At 42.2% G+C, this 14,552-nt stretch overlaps 1 protein-coding gene across 1 annotated transcript; it reads right to left on the reverse strand. All coding sequences in view use genetic code 11, as the record gives it.

The window, feature by feature from the left end:
- Window positions 1-4,603: 4,603 nt before the first annotated feature.
- Window positions 4,604-6,128, reverse strand: EGR_05597 (Guanine nucleotide-binding protein subunit gamma-1; the record flags this gene model as incomplete). Its single annotated transcript, XM_024494846.1, has 3 exons — window positions 4,604-4,830; window positions 5,850-5,928; window positions 5,994-6,128. The coding sequence occupies 3 exons, from the start codon at window positions 6,126-6,128 to the stop codon at window positions 4,604-4,606; spliced, it is 441 nt and encodes a 146-aa protein (XP_024350766.1).
- Between the last annotated feature and the right edge of the window lie 8,424 nt (window positions 6,129-14,552).

The following is a 14,552-nucleotide window of genomic DNA, read 5'->3' on the forward strand; positions in this document are numbered from 1 at the left end:
TAATTTTGATGTGGAACTAAATGCCATTAATAGTTTTGTACTTTGGCATGGAATAGTCGTGACAGCTGACATGGCACAAGATTCCTCAGATCTTGTCAATAATGCGGTGTATTAGGCACGACAATTCGACGGAGGCAGTTACTTTATATGCGTCCATGTTCAGTTTTTCCGCGCTCAGTTTGCGCGTTGTTTTCAAAGCCCTGGTTGTTATTTCACAACTCATTTAGGTACACGCGGTATCGGGCAACAGTGTGCAGCTCTTAAACAGACTATTCCACACCACTACCCACTTTACCAGATAGCATAGTGAGGGCAATAGGCCTACTTTGACTGATGCGTCATTGTTCGTCAGTGATAGTAAATCCCAGATCTTCAGACTTTGGGAATACCCTCTGAGAAATCAGGTGCTGGGATTGAAAGTGCTTCAAACTAGTCATTCGTTTTTACAAATGGGGCTGGTGAATTTATGGTTGGTTGGAAGAGGCATAGGGGAGATGGGATTTGGAGTGTGTGTGAATAGGAAAGCGAAGCATCATTAAAATAGGTGAATTGGGAGAAAAGTGGATATTGGAGGCGTATGGGCCGAAGTAAAAGGGAAGGGCGTGGCACCTCTCTCCCTCTCTCTCGCTCTCTCTCTCTCTCTCGCCCCCTCTACAACATTGCGTTGCTAGGCCACTAATTGACCCATCGCCAAGGTGACTGGTTTTGCAGAACAGCATCCCAATGGCCTCGCCTCTCACCCCTGCTGTCCTCAAGCTAGCACGCCCCTTTGAATGCGAAACGCAAACGATATGAATGCGTATCGCCCGGTGATCCACGGAATCTGTGCAGGATGATCATCTTTGCTCACCCGTACAATTGAATACGAGGACCTCTCAATCTCCGCTGTCTTGGTGACGGCGCCGTCCTTCCACCCACGATCATAAACTCCCATCCCTACCATAGGCGGTAATAAATCACAATTGTGTGTTGGTAGACCTTACTGCGTTGCATGGGATAACTGGTGGAGCTACGACGGTGGTGGCATTGCAGGCACCTGGAACATGTAGATGCAATCTTGACAAGGATGCCTGAACAGCAGATGTCGAAGTGTGTATGGGCAATAGAGAGTAGAATCCGCATCCATTTCTGGCATGAATGCAATTTCTTTATGAAGGAATCAGCCAACAATTGGAGTGACTTTGGAGTTGATTGAATGATAGACGTCTGCACTGCAGTTGCCTCAGCATTCATGTGAAAATACCTATTTTATGGCACCGTCTCCACGTTGCCAATGCCTGAGTAAGACCCGAATAGGCGGCTGAACAGACTTGAAATCAGTAGGAAATGAGAGGCAAGGAATGAATCTGTAGTGCTTGATACGTAAGGCCACTTTGTGTTAATAGCGTCTGACACAGCACCACTTTTGACAGACATCCCTGCGAATAGTGGCAGACGTATGCAATGTACCCGTTGTAGAGATTCGCGCAGCCTTCAGCAGTGTAATGTAATAGAAATGCTATTATGCAAATTGCGCGTGAGATGAAGTCCTGAATATGTGGCAATTGACGCGATTCAATGGTTGCATTGAGGTCAAATGTCCTCTAGGCTTGATGGGAAACCGAGGCTGACCCTGGAGCCTGGTTGGTGTGTGGTTCTTGAAGCATGGATTGCATTGCGATAGACGCAGGAGAAGTGTTGTGGGGGAGTGCCTGAGACGATGCATTGATGTCCACGCCCACTCTTCTGTAGTGGTAGGCGTTGAATCATTTACGGTGATGACTTGGAGTTCAGCAATTTATTTAGGTGGATCGAAGTCGACTCACCCTTTCACAGAATTTGCCACAATGTAAAATTACAGTAACCTCATTCAACTGTTCTACCATCTTATAGGTCAGAATTTCCCAATGCATTCACAATGAGAAGGCAACTATTTAACTTGCTGACTCACTTCTTCTTGACTGCTTTTGCAATCCACTCAGATTGCAGCACTACCGCAGCAGAGTCGTAAACAAGGCACTGGTGTTGCGAGTGCTACTTCAACGCTCCAGAACATGGTGTGGGGCTCTCCTTTATTCACTAGAATCAAATGCATGAGCTAAACTTGAGAGGGTTGTGGTAGCACGCACCCATGAGCACACCCACGCGAAGCTCAGGATTCCACAATGAAATGGCATGTCAAGATGGTGCTCTTCTGCTAATCCAACTGAGACACTTGACTTATTACATGTCAATAGCACAGTTTCTGTTTCACTTTCATTGGTAGATTGAAAATGAAACAGCTACCGTCTGTAGCGCCTTGTAGCGTTAATTTCGGTGGTGGGTGAATCCGCTGCCAATGCATCGCATTCCGGGTTTTACTAGCTGAAGACTATGGCGAAACGCTGCAGAAGAGTGACATGGAGAGAGGATGGCTAAATCCTCGGCTCTTTGCTATGCATCTCAAACGGGGGTATCGCACTGTGGCCAGTAATAAACCAATGCTATATTTAAGCCATAAAGACGCTGAAGATGAATACCTGGATGCAAGTATATGTGCATGCATTGCGTCAATTTGAGAATGATTGGTGCAAGGAGGATGGGTAGCACTGGCATGGCAGCGAGGTGGAAAGAAGTAGAAATATGAACGTGTTTTATTTTATTTTCATGCATTATTTTGATTATGGGAACATTGTTTGCTAGGTGTGATTTGGGAAATAATGCTTTGGCAGTAGAAGCTTTACCACCTATAAGTAGGCTATTTGAGCACATCGCCCAGTTCGGTTCAGGATCACAAGAATGGTTGCATTCGAAAGGCTTCTCACAGTTGTGCCAAAGCATCACCCATTTTGGATTATGGAATTGCGTCAGTTGCAGTGCATCTGACTGCCTTGTGACAGTTAAATAGTAGGTGGGAGAGGGCTGAAAATAAAACAGTGAGTAACGATGAGTGGCATCCCACACCTCAGGCCTCGCTCCTGCGACTCCCTCCGCTACTGTCTCCGGTCTTCCGTGCATTGTTAGCAAAGGGTACCCCGGACACTATGACATCAGGATTGGTTCTAATCATCTTGTCATATTCATATAAGCGAGCAGACACAAACGGGATCCCACTGGTAGCATTTCCTCCAAAGAGGTTTGCTGAATGAATGCCAACTGGGAGACATTAGTGCTTAGTCTTCATGAACAGAAACCTTATTTCGTGTTATAACCTGCCCTGCAGCTATTCATCTATCAATCTGTACATCCAGCTACTGGTCTTTCCATGCGGTCTGCTGTTCCATTCATGCATTTGCTTGTCCCCATGTCTGTTCATCGTTGATCCGACTAATCTAAACATCCTCAGATCTCCTTTGGGCTTAAGTAACCTGTTAAACACCACGTGTCTCTGGAAGTGGACATTCCGGCTGCAAATGTATACATTTGCTTTCATGAAATTTGAGAATGTTTGGCAAAAGAAGCATGGGCTGCACTAAAATGGCAGAAAGTGAAACGGGTAAAAAATTAACGGATTTTATTCAAATCGAACAAATTGATTTGATTTTGGGATAAACTTTCTGTTAGATGTGATTTCAGTAATAAATGTTCTTGCAGTATATTTCCCAAATATGAGAATGCTCTTTTAAAGGCATCCACCAGCTCGGTTCACGATCAGATTAACCGCTAAATTTGAAGGGTTTTTCACAGTTCACCATTTACTCAGCCAATCCACTTCTCTAGTTATGCTAGTCGTAGTGCATTTGAGAGAGAGAGAGCTTTAAATAAAACAATGAGTTGTCTGCAGCGCTTTAGGCTTTGACCTTGGATCCTCCCTTTGCGATTGTCTCAGGCCTCCTGCATACTGTTACTCGGGGGTAACTTGGATATCGTAACACCAGGGTTTTTTCTCTTCTCTTTGGCAAACTTATCTAAGGCGGCGGAGGTAAACAGAAATACACTAGTTACGTATTTTCTGAGTATCTTTTGTTGAAGGAGACTAGTATTCCAGCTTCATAAACAGAAAACCTTATCCGTGATATCTCATAGGGTGAAAAATTAGTCATTGTTGGTTGGACTTTTATTGTTCAGTTCGAAATACACAACTTCTCATGTGTCTTGATGATATCCACGGTGCATTGTACCAATCACCGAAAAAATCTCAGACTAAATCTTCTCTCCAAGCTCACCAAAAGTCAAGAATTAATGCCTAATTTCTTTATTTTATTCTCGAAATTGACAGCAATTTCTTGGTGTGAGTTGGAAGGTGCGCGTGATTTTGTGAGGCAGAAGTGGAACAAGTGGCGAAGAGTGTAGTCATGGGCTTGTACGATGATTTGATAAAGCGAAAATAAACGCCAGCATTACGATTAGTTAAGAGGAGGTGAGGGAAGAAGAGTAAGATGGTGTCTGTGTGTGCACATGAAGGGAGTAAAAAGGCGAAAACAATCAGCACAGGGGAAACGCACAAGACCGAGTCTAGGTGCGGGACAGAGGAAACCAAATCGACCAATATATGTACACAGATTAACACTTCAATATCCTGCTTTGTACACAAGGGCAGAGGTGGGAGGAAATTGGAATTGAGGAAGGGGGAAGGAAAGAGCAGTGGCTCATCTTTCCCTTCGTTTGCTACACTTTTCTCAGCCCATCGCTTTTAGCCACCGGTTTAGAGCAATTGACAGCCGCCTTTCTCCTGGAATGGGTTGTCTTTCTTTGAGGCAAAGCCGTTTACTAGACAGTCCTTATCTCGGTACTGCTCTATAAAGCCGATCATATCACGAATGCACTCCGATACTGGACGCCGGTGGAGTCCCGCCTCCAAACGCAACTGTTCCACCACTTTGCGCTGTTGGTTCAGAGTTGACATTGCCACTTTTTGCGTTCTCTCACCTTCTGGGTGCAAGAAAAAGTCACTTAGCTACTTCAAATCGTTCACATTATCAGCTCTTTCCAACTGGCAACAAACCGGTGCAGAAAGAAAGCAGATAACATTCTCGGCTGAGTGGAGCAGAGGGCATATACTTTAGTAGTAAATCTCGGGTTTTACAGGTCTCGGTGTTTAGTTCCGAGCAAACATGATCGGCCAAACTGTCACAGAGAAATGGAGAGGACAAATTCCTATAACATTTTAAGGGTAATGTCAAATTCCGGAATCCTCGTGATGAATTAAATAGGATTTAAAAAATAGATTTTCATTCGAGCGATTTAGAAAGGATCATAGGCGAAGATGGAATACGTTAACATAAAGCTGGAGACACTTACCATTAAACCGATTTTAATCCCCAAAAGCACAAGCTTAAGTGGTAAACGTAACAAGGTTCTGAGGAATCGCCAGCACAATCACTCACTAGCCAGCTACAGTTGGATGAAAGCCTTAGCAGTTTGTTCTCAGAGCGGCAACGCTTCATTTTAAAATAAGTTAATCATAGAATTTCTTGAAGTATTCGATAGAAATAGCTTATTGAAAGCATTTCCAACTCTCTCCCTCACACGTTTTAGGTCTTATGCCTATTAAAAAATTGATGTAAAGGACAAGGTGCGTGAAAAAAATTTGCAAATATCGTATACAAGACATCGGTATCGGCCCATAATGAGATTGATGATGGTGATGAGATCGACCGCCATCCACATTAAGGAAAGACAATGAGGCAAATGGAGTTGTTTTGTTTGGGGAAATAGGTCCACAGAAGTAAGCAGATTGGACTAAAGTTGAGAAGTTAACAACAAAACTCCAAGTTCACATTAAAAAAACCGATGGCTATTTCTATTTTTTGTTCCCACCCTAACTCCCTCCCATATCATTTATCATTTTTGATTCCGAATTATCCTCTTGCCCAGCTATTTTTTCGTCTGGTTTGTGATGAAAAAAGCAAGAAGACCGCTTTATAATCAGCCAAACCTCCAACTCATACCCCCCATTCGAGCATGGCCACATTTCGATGGCTGATTGGCCAGGGGAGGCGTTTTGAAATGCGCGCGTACATTCAGGTTCTTGGAAAAGGTGGAGAGGGAGGCATGGGGACAAGGCGAAGGCATCGATTAATAAGCATGACTACCTCGGCGCTCCCTCGCTGCCTCTCGCTCTCTCTCTCGCCACGGCTATCTTTTACGTCTGGAGGACTAAGCCAAAGAACCGACGTGGCAAGCGAAGCAATGAGGGGGTTAATGAGGATGCTATATACCTGGTGCATTGTCGACTTATTCCGGTTTCTCAGCCCTGACTGATATCATTTGGGAGGCGAAAACAAACATTGCTGATATTTTAGCTCACGTAACTTATCCATAATTTTAGATAAAAAAACTCAACTTTTTTATGTGCAATCAAGTCGAAGAATGTACGTCAATATGGCAAGCATTATGTGAATTCTGCGAGCAGTTTAAATGTGCAAGGAGAAATAATAGTAGGGAACAAACATGAGTCTATTGAAGATATTTGACTAGATGTTTTTACGATTACTTTTGAGAGCAATTTAAAAAGCGAATACTGGACTGAAAACACTGAAACTGAATGCGTACAACTTTCCACTTTAGTTCAGCATACAATTTCTAGAGAGTAGCCAATTATAAACACTGCTGTTTCATGATGTTTTTGAGGCTGACTCCCTTGAGATTTAGACAGAGAGGCTACCAGTGATTTGATTTTTTTTGCAAATTAAATTGGCCATCAGAAAACCTTTGATGGAACGTTTTATTTCACTTAAAGCGAGGAAGGTACGCGCAAGAACAAGCAAGCGATTCAGTATATGCAAGTGCGTATTTTTAACACCACATTCGAGTGAGCTTTTTCGATTGAATTGAGGTGCATATCAATGTTCTAATTTACATAAATCCTGTGAAACTTCTCTCCCTCGGTAGAATTTAAGACCCAATGAAGCTTTTATGACTACTAGAACTTGGTGGGTTTCCCGAATAGCCGAAAGTCCAGCAAAAATAAGTTGGAGAACATTCACTTCCGTTGGCTTAATGTGAATGCCTCACGAGGATCATTCTTGAGTTAAATGTACATTTTTAGTTACAATAAAATTTTACTTACAAAATGTGTTTTTTTGATGCGAGCTCAAAAATTTAGCCAATTTAAACGGATTTTTAAATTGGCTTAATTTTCATACCTTACTTCCAAATAACTAATTCGAACAGTCCTATGAATCGTTTCGTAAATATAATAAAGTTTTCATAAACGAAACTACAAATAATTAGGGAACAATTGGATAACCAAAAAACCGGGACCAATACCTCGAGCTTTTATTGTATATAACTCGAGGTCGACCTTATCAACTGGTTAAATGAAATTTCTGAGGAAAGATTCACCAGCCGCCCTAAACGTTTTTTTTCGGCGGGAGTTCACAAACAAAATTCATCTTTACTTTTAGTTAGGTTTGTAATTTGTAAAAAATTTCGGGACGAAGACTTGGAAACTAATGGGATATTTTGAAGGTAACTTAGCCGGGACTCATGAACAGGTCATGCAAGAATTATAGCGTAAGGACAATGCACAGTTGCTTTAACTTGCATGGCATTTAAAATGTCATTAAATAAAACGCTTGTTAAAGGTCGGACAAAAAGATCAAGCAAACACATCAAAATAAATTATACCTCATCGAGAACTCAAGAACTCCATATTTAAAATGAGACCATTCTCTTTGAATACCCGCCTTATGGTACTTTTACTATTTTCCTCAAAGCAGAAAATTCCAATGCAATTCTTGATTTCTAAATACCTATTTTTCGAAATACGTTACTAAACATGAAAATTAGAAATCTTAATTACCGTTGAAAAGCAATGGGTTTCACTCAGGCTCCAAATACGCCATTTAAATGTGAAAATTTTGAATGTTTTTATCCACTTTCGTATGTCACAAACTACAGAGTTGTATAATTGATACAACAAGGGAATGTAATTAGTAGAATTTATCAATCACGGTTTGGTATGAAGGAACTCCCTCATACCTACAAAGCTCAAATAAAGGCAGATGGGAAACAGTCCTACCGTTTTTGTGCAGGAATAAGCACGTGGAATAAATCCCGGGAGTTAAACAATGAAAGTCCCCTCCGCAACTTGCAGGCGCCGGTGTCGAGCAGTTAGTCAGTCAGTCGGAGGAGAAATTAGACGAGCAGAGAGGAAGAGCGAGGGAGCGAGAGAGAGAGAGAGATGGAGCTAAAAATAGCCAGCCAGCCAACAGTCAACTCCTTCTCCACCTCCACCAACAACAGTAGCCGAAAAAGGAGCAGCAGCTGTGGAAGCAGCAGCAGCAGCGGCAGCGACGAATGCATATGGACACCCTCTCGTATGTCCGTACGCATGCGCGCACACTGTGACTGTGGAGACGGTTGGATGGACAGACAGGTGCGACCAGCCAATGATAGCATCTGCTGACGATGGACAATCAATGATACAACGCAGGAGAGGCTTCTCAAACGCCGTCGCTCCTGATTCGCCACCCGCGTGCCCTGGTGTGCGTGGATGCTAGGCCAGTGGGATGAGGATTTCGATTTTGATTAAGTTGATGGAGGAGGAAGGAGAGGTGGATGTAGCTTGCCAGCACAGTGTCTTCTATCGTGCTTCACCTTAGGAGGGGCAGCTGAATCTTACCCAACAATCCAGGTGTGTATAGAATTTCATGGTCTAGATTCCCCTTTCGTAGTAGACTCCGCATTTAGAAGAGCGTGAGACGAATTTAATCAAACAATGTCTAAAAATAAGTTTTTAGCGTGAAAAATAAGAACAAAGCAATGTTAAGTAAACTTTAAATTTTTTAGATTGTATGCGAATTTAGCAATTTTTGCCTGGTGAAGGGTGGATATCTGCATTTCAGCACTGAGGAGGGGCAAAACTGAATGTGAGGGTAATCCCTACAACTTTAAAAGTACTATTAAATCAATGGAATTGAATTAGAGTCGTCCTATGCAACTATCCTCACTAGGAATGCCATGAAATTACTTGTTACCTTGAATCCCTTAACTGAATTTCCTCAAGTTTGGGCTTGTAGGTAGATATCTCTACGGGTGAGATCAGCACTTTCCTCCGAAATTGTCATCTCCCTTTAAAAAAAACACTTATTTAAGAAGTTCCGATTAAGAATCAGTTTTGGCTCCTCGAAGATCATTGTTACTTCCTAGGCACAAGTTACATTTCGGTGTTTTATCGTTCATTGTTGTGACGTAGCTCCCCGGTGGAGGTAAAATGGAGGGAGACTTTAAGTGTTCCCTTTACCAAAATCGAGAGGTAAACAGCCACCGCAGTACATAATCCCTCTCCTCTGTTGGGCGTAGCCTTCGATGCTTCCCTTGATCAGTTTTCCGAGTCAGCTTTCGCACCGAAATCGGTGCCATAGGAAAAACACTCACGAGCCATCCGTGCCAGCCATCGAATTTCCATGCGACTGCGAAGATACTCGAGCGCAGCATCACTGATTCTCCCGGTCCTTCCCCCGGATCTGGAGCTTCATCCTATTTGGCAGCTGTTTTGGGGGATGGGGATTGTGCTGGTCATCACCCATATCCATCGCTAGTTTTGGGAACACTGACCCCAAAACGGGGTCATTTAGCAAAGGACGGGGTTTATAACAGTTTTGAGTCTGCCCCGACTTGCCACGTTTTTCCACTTCAGAGCTGCCCAGCAATAACTGTATGGGTTCTGCCCATCTAGTAGAGAGGTGGAGGAGGTATCGCGAGTTCACATAATCGGTATCTTCATACAGATACCATAGACAGCTCTGTAGCACAACTTTTCCAGGTGGTTCACGGCTATTATCGCTTCAGCTGTTAAAAGCATTCCTATTATAGAGCACGGGACTGGAGTAACTGCCGAAAGTGAATGTCATTTTCAACCCTCCTGTTGAGGGTCGTCACAAAGTTTCTCATCCGCATCACAAGTCTTTATTCCGTCACGTTAAGGTTTGGCATTTAGGTGAAGGAAATCATGGTGGTTTTCCTTCAGGAGTGGATCAGCTTCCCGCCACCGTCATTGTGAGGCGCTAAGGCTTCCTGTAAAAGGAAAAAGCCATAATTCTCGGGTGGAATGCGCAATCTTGACGTAGAGAGGGGCTTGGGGCTACTGGCATGGCCCGGGGGCTAGGCTGCTTGGCGGCGGTACAACGGCGGAGCCCCTCAGTACCCCTTTACCAAAACCGGAATTTAAACGAACAATTAACGTATTACAATTTTATGTATAATGGGAGTTGGTACGATTATGGATGCATCGGAATTCAGTTCAAATTACTTAGAAATAACCATGTAGCTTGACGTTCGACAGTTTAGCTTCTCCTGTAGCAAAGATAGGAGACAATTGTAGTACCCTTCTATATTTATGATACCAAAAACGGCGACTCTTTGTTTAAATCAACCAAACACATAGTTGAGGCATAATTGTCGCATGCCAGCAGGTCCACCTTTGCCTAAAACGATGATCGCGATTGTTATCAAGTTCCTCTCTTGAGATTTGATGACATTCCTTAGGCAAAATTTGTTTCTTGGAGTAACAACCCTCTATTTTGACCCTCATTTCTCCATAGCGATTTTCTTTAATGATTAACAAATTACACTAGCGACACGAATGGAATAATGGGAGTTTTTAATGCCTAGCCTACCACGGATGTAAAACTTGAGACATTTGACTACGTTGAATAAGTGCAATCCATTCGAGTGAAGTGTGACTGCACCGGTGACAGCTAAATTGCACCAACGCATGGCTGTACCATTTTTCATTTGACGTAAGTTATACCACAAAATTCTCGTGTAATTACCCATGTAAAGTTGACTATCTTCGCTTTTAGTAGCTCAAAGGCTGAATTATTGAAGGTGCGTACTCTTGTGGCAAAACGCCTGATCCTTATCATTCAGAGGGGGCAACAGATAGGATTCATATAACAACGAGGCGTGTATTATGCAAACCAATGATGGTTATCGGAATAAAATATGAAAATGTCTAACCTAAAACAGATGGTAAAACAGTATGTTGTTATTTGAGCTATAGGAGGAATGAATTCTGCCCAAATTTGTTGAGAGTTTTATTGTATGAAAGAAATGGGCCCATCATTGCTTCTAGAAGATAGATTTATGACCAGATTGCCAGAAAGCATCCTAATTAGCTGGATCGCGTTTTGGGGAAAGAATTTTTCAAACATTACTTTTAGAGTCAAAATAAGCACATCCAAACACCTCTCCTCACAGACTTCGAAGAAGTGGAAGTCGCATTTGATTCACTTCCTGATATTTCTTGTCTTCGTCGGGTGCAGTGATGTTACCGCATTTGGAGGAACCGTTAAAACTACCACATAGTTGTTGGGTTGATTTGAGTCTTCTTGATACCTAAGACTGCTTCCCAAAGTGAACGTTGTTATATTGATGTTGGTGATGACCTAGGAGGTGATGAGCTCACAGAACTGAATTGCCGGTGCGTATAGACACGCAATGTAAGTAGACGTCATTGAGTCCCATTAGCTCACTCGCGCCTCTTCCGGGAGTCGTCCACAGTGCCCACTACGATTCTCTCACTGTGTTAGCTGAGTAGCACTACTTAAGAGTCAGAAATGAAGTCCATGCATTACGGCTATTGAAACTAGTGAACGTTTCACTCAACCTTCAGCAATGCAAATAGCAGATTTAAGTGAATCGTCATTCACAACTCCCTTTTAAAGTGCATATAACAGTGATTTACCAGCCTATTGCTGTTAAAGGCTAACCCATTCATAAAAACGAAAGAGCTGCAACTCTAGGACTCCACGGTTATGACTGCAAAAGTCAAGAGACTGGAAAACCAGCCTAGTTAAAAACATACTTCCCACTGCAATTGCATTATAAGCTAAAGGAAGGTGAGAATCCATAAAGACTGTTGTAGCCCTCAAATACCTTCCTACAGGAGAAAGAAAGCATAATACTCAGGCAAAATCTGTATTATTGACTTAGAGAATGGCTTTGGGGCTGCTAGCATGGTCTGAAGGCCAGACCGACAGGCGGAGGTAAAGTGGCGAAGCCCCCAAACGGCCCGTTATGATAACCGAGAGCTAAACAAACACTTTACACTTTATAATTCCCTAACTTAGCCACATCTTTTTAGCTTCTCCCAAAAACTATCCAGGATTAAAGTGGCAAAACTATCCAGTGGTTAGGTCGTTTTATTTCTTTTCATAACCGCATTTGAACCAGATATGGGCAAAACTCGAATTATAGCGTTCAAATTACCACAATATTGTTGGTTATAAATGTAAAGGTCTCTAAAACAAGCAGCGGTTTGTTAAAATTAAACAAATCTACAATTTCATGCAAATACGAAACTCAAAAAGCTTAAAAAATTCCCTCTTACTGAATTTCTCGATGGTATTTCGGTGGTCAACTCCTCACCACACTCACTGCCACCACGCAGGCAAATCAGTTCCGTGGATAGGACTTCAGGGCTATGCATTTGGAGTTGATGTCCTCTTAGTTCTGACGGGCAGTCACGGCGTCCCAGACTATCAAAATACGCTCACGACTCAGACACTAGCCAACCGCATTATAGTCATCCGCATTAACACAAGCCCTATCCACCGAATCCATAAAAAAACTCTTCTGCTGTCACCGCCACACAATGAGCAGTGCGTGTTCACCGTCATTCTTCTCGTGAAGCATTGAAGGATAAAAGCGACTTCTATCTCCATCACCAGAATCAATCCGCTACAGCATTTAGATGTCACAATATCTACCATCAATGGCTTATGGAGTATGCACATGCCTTTTGAAATTTATCATAGCAGTAAACACTTGATAGGTGCATTTTAAGAGAGCAACTTCTTATTTGCCTCTAAGCGGTTTCCAGTCTTTTTTATTTTGATTAAAAGACTAAAATTGCTGCGCGAAATTGAAAAATATTTATAGTTAACCCGCGGTAAATCAACTGGTAAGCGACCAGATCAAACTTCTGTGTAAAAGAGCTTTTAAAAAGAATGTACAGGTAGTAGAAAATCGGTGTTAATTCCTTTTCATTTGCTAAAAGTACAAAAGCTTAAAAACGGTTGATTTGCCTTTTGGGCCAGAGGCGGCCGGTACTTTGAGCCTGGCGACGGATCGAAAGCCATCGGTGCCTGAGGAGGCAATGTAACCGTAACACGCTTAACTGTGATGGTTCTGTATCCCTTCATCTATTTCTACCTAATAGGTTCAGAGGAGCTATGAGAAGATTACTATAACATGCTCTAATGATGCCATACTTAGGGAAATTTTGCAAGAATTTAATTGCTTGTTTACTTCCCGGTTTTAATAGCAGCCATTTAGGTGCTCCGCCATTGTTCCTCCTCCGAGAGACCTGGCCTTTGGACCGTGCCAGTGGCACCTAAATCCTTTAATGTGTCAATATGTATTCCGCTCCAGTATTTTGTCAATTACGCCTTCAGGGAGATCTTGGGGTGCTATTATTTAATTCATTATCTAGGGTCTGCACAAATTATTTGGCTGCGCAAGTGACCGTTGGTCGTTTATACGAGCTGCACAAATTTACGCAAGGCTATTTGCACTAAATATTAACAAGAAATGTTGCTTTCATGTCTCTCGTAAACTGATTCGCTTGAGGTTGGATAACATAAGTTTGGTGACCAAACTTTAAACTTGGAAGAAATGTGAAGAGCGAGTTTTCTACACCTTAATTGCCAAATACTTTAACAGGATATGTATGGCTTCATTATCATAGTGTTTCTCGCTTCTGCTTTACTTTAAGCATTAGTTTAGTATTTTACCCCCATTCCAGCATAGCATTTTCACAGCCACTGAGTACAAAATTCACACAATCAGAATGTAAAGATAGGAATTACACCAATTACAGGTTGAAGAGATACAGAGAGTACCAAGGACCGACATGTCGCTCACCCACACTCGTGAGATGTGAAGTGCCTTTAAAGAGCACTTGAGCGAAAGAAAAGTGCTCATAGATATTTCCGCTTTTAAACCTGAAGCTTCAATACATTTGAATGAAAACACTTTAATAATTGGCGTATTTTAAATACGACTAGTGTCCAAATTCCGTTCTTTTCATTGAAGTTCGCTGCTACATCATCATATCGCTATGACTGATGACCCAATAAAAACAGATCACTTGTTCACTTAAAGTTTGGGAAGGGACCATAGTAAGACTTGTAGTTTAAAACTTGGCGTATTTAATTAAGTTTTCATCCTCATAATAAGGTTAAATGCCTATAAAATCCTGATACTAAATCCACTTCAATCGTGATCGTAGCTAGGTTGGTAGCCTTTTCACACCCTCAGAAGCCTCAAGTCACATGACTGAACAATTTTTTAAAATTCTTCTGCAATATTTTACACGCGTTTAGCAGATCATCTTAGCTGAAATCTCAGACATCGTAGGCGAGTTAAAAGGTGCATGCTTCAGCACTGTGGCATGGTTGACACCAGTCTGGTCTGGTGTAGCTAATTAGCCAATGAAAACATGCAACAGTTGTATCTTCTCGTATGTAAGACGATGTAAACCACCACACCTCCGCATCACAATTAGCTATAGTTGCTACATTGTAAGTTTCGTCTTTCTATACATCAGTTCGTACTTTCATGCCACCCTGATGTCAATATTTTCCCCTTTAGATGGTTTTAATAGAAGGACAGCAAAGCCATGGGTCTAGAGATGACACCTA

Source organism: Echinococcus granulosus (assembly GCF_000524195.1).
Source record: "Echinococcus granulosus chromosome Unknown EG_S00042, whole genome shotgun sequence".
Classification (NCBI taxonomy): Eukaryota; Metazoa; Platyhelminthes; class Cestoda; order Cyclophyllidea; family Taeniidae; genus Echinococcus; species Echinococcus granulosus.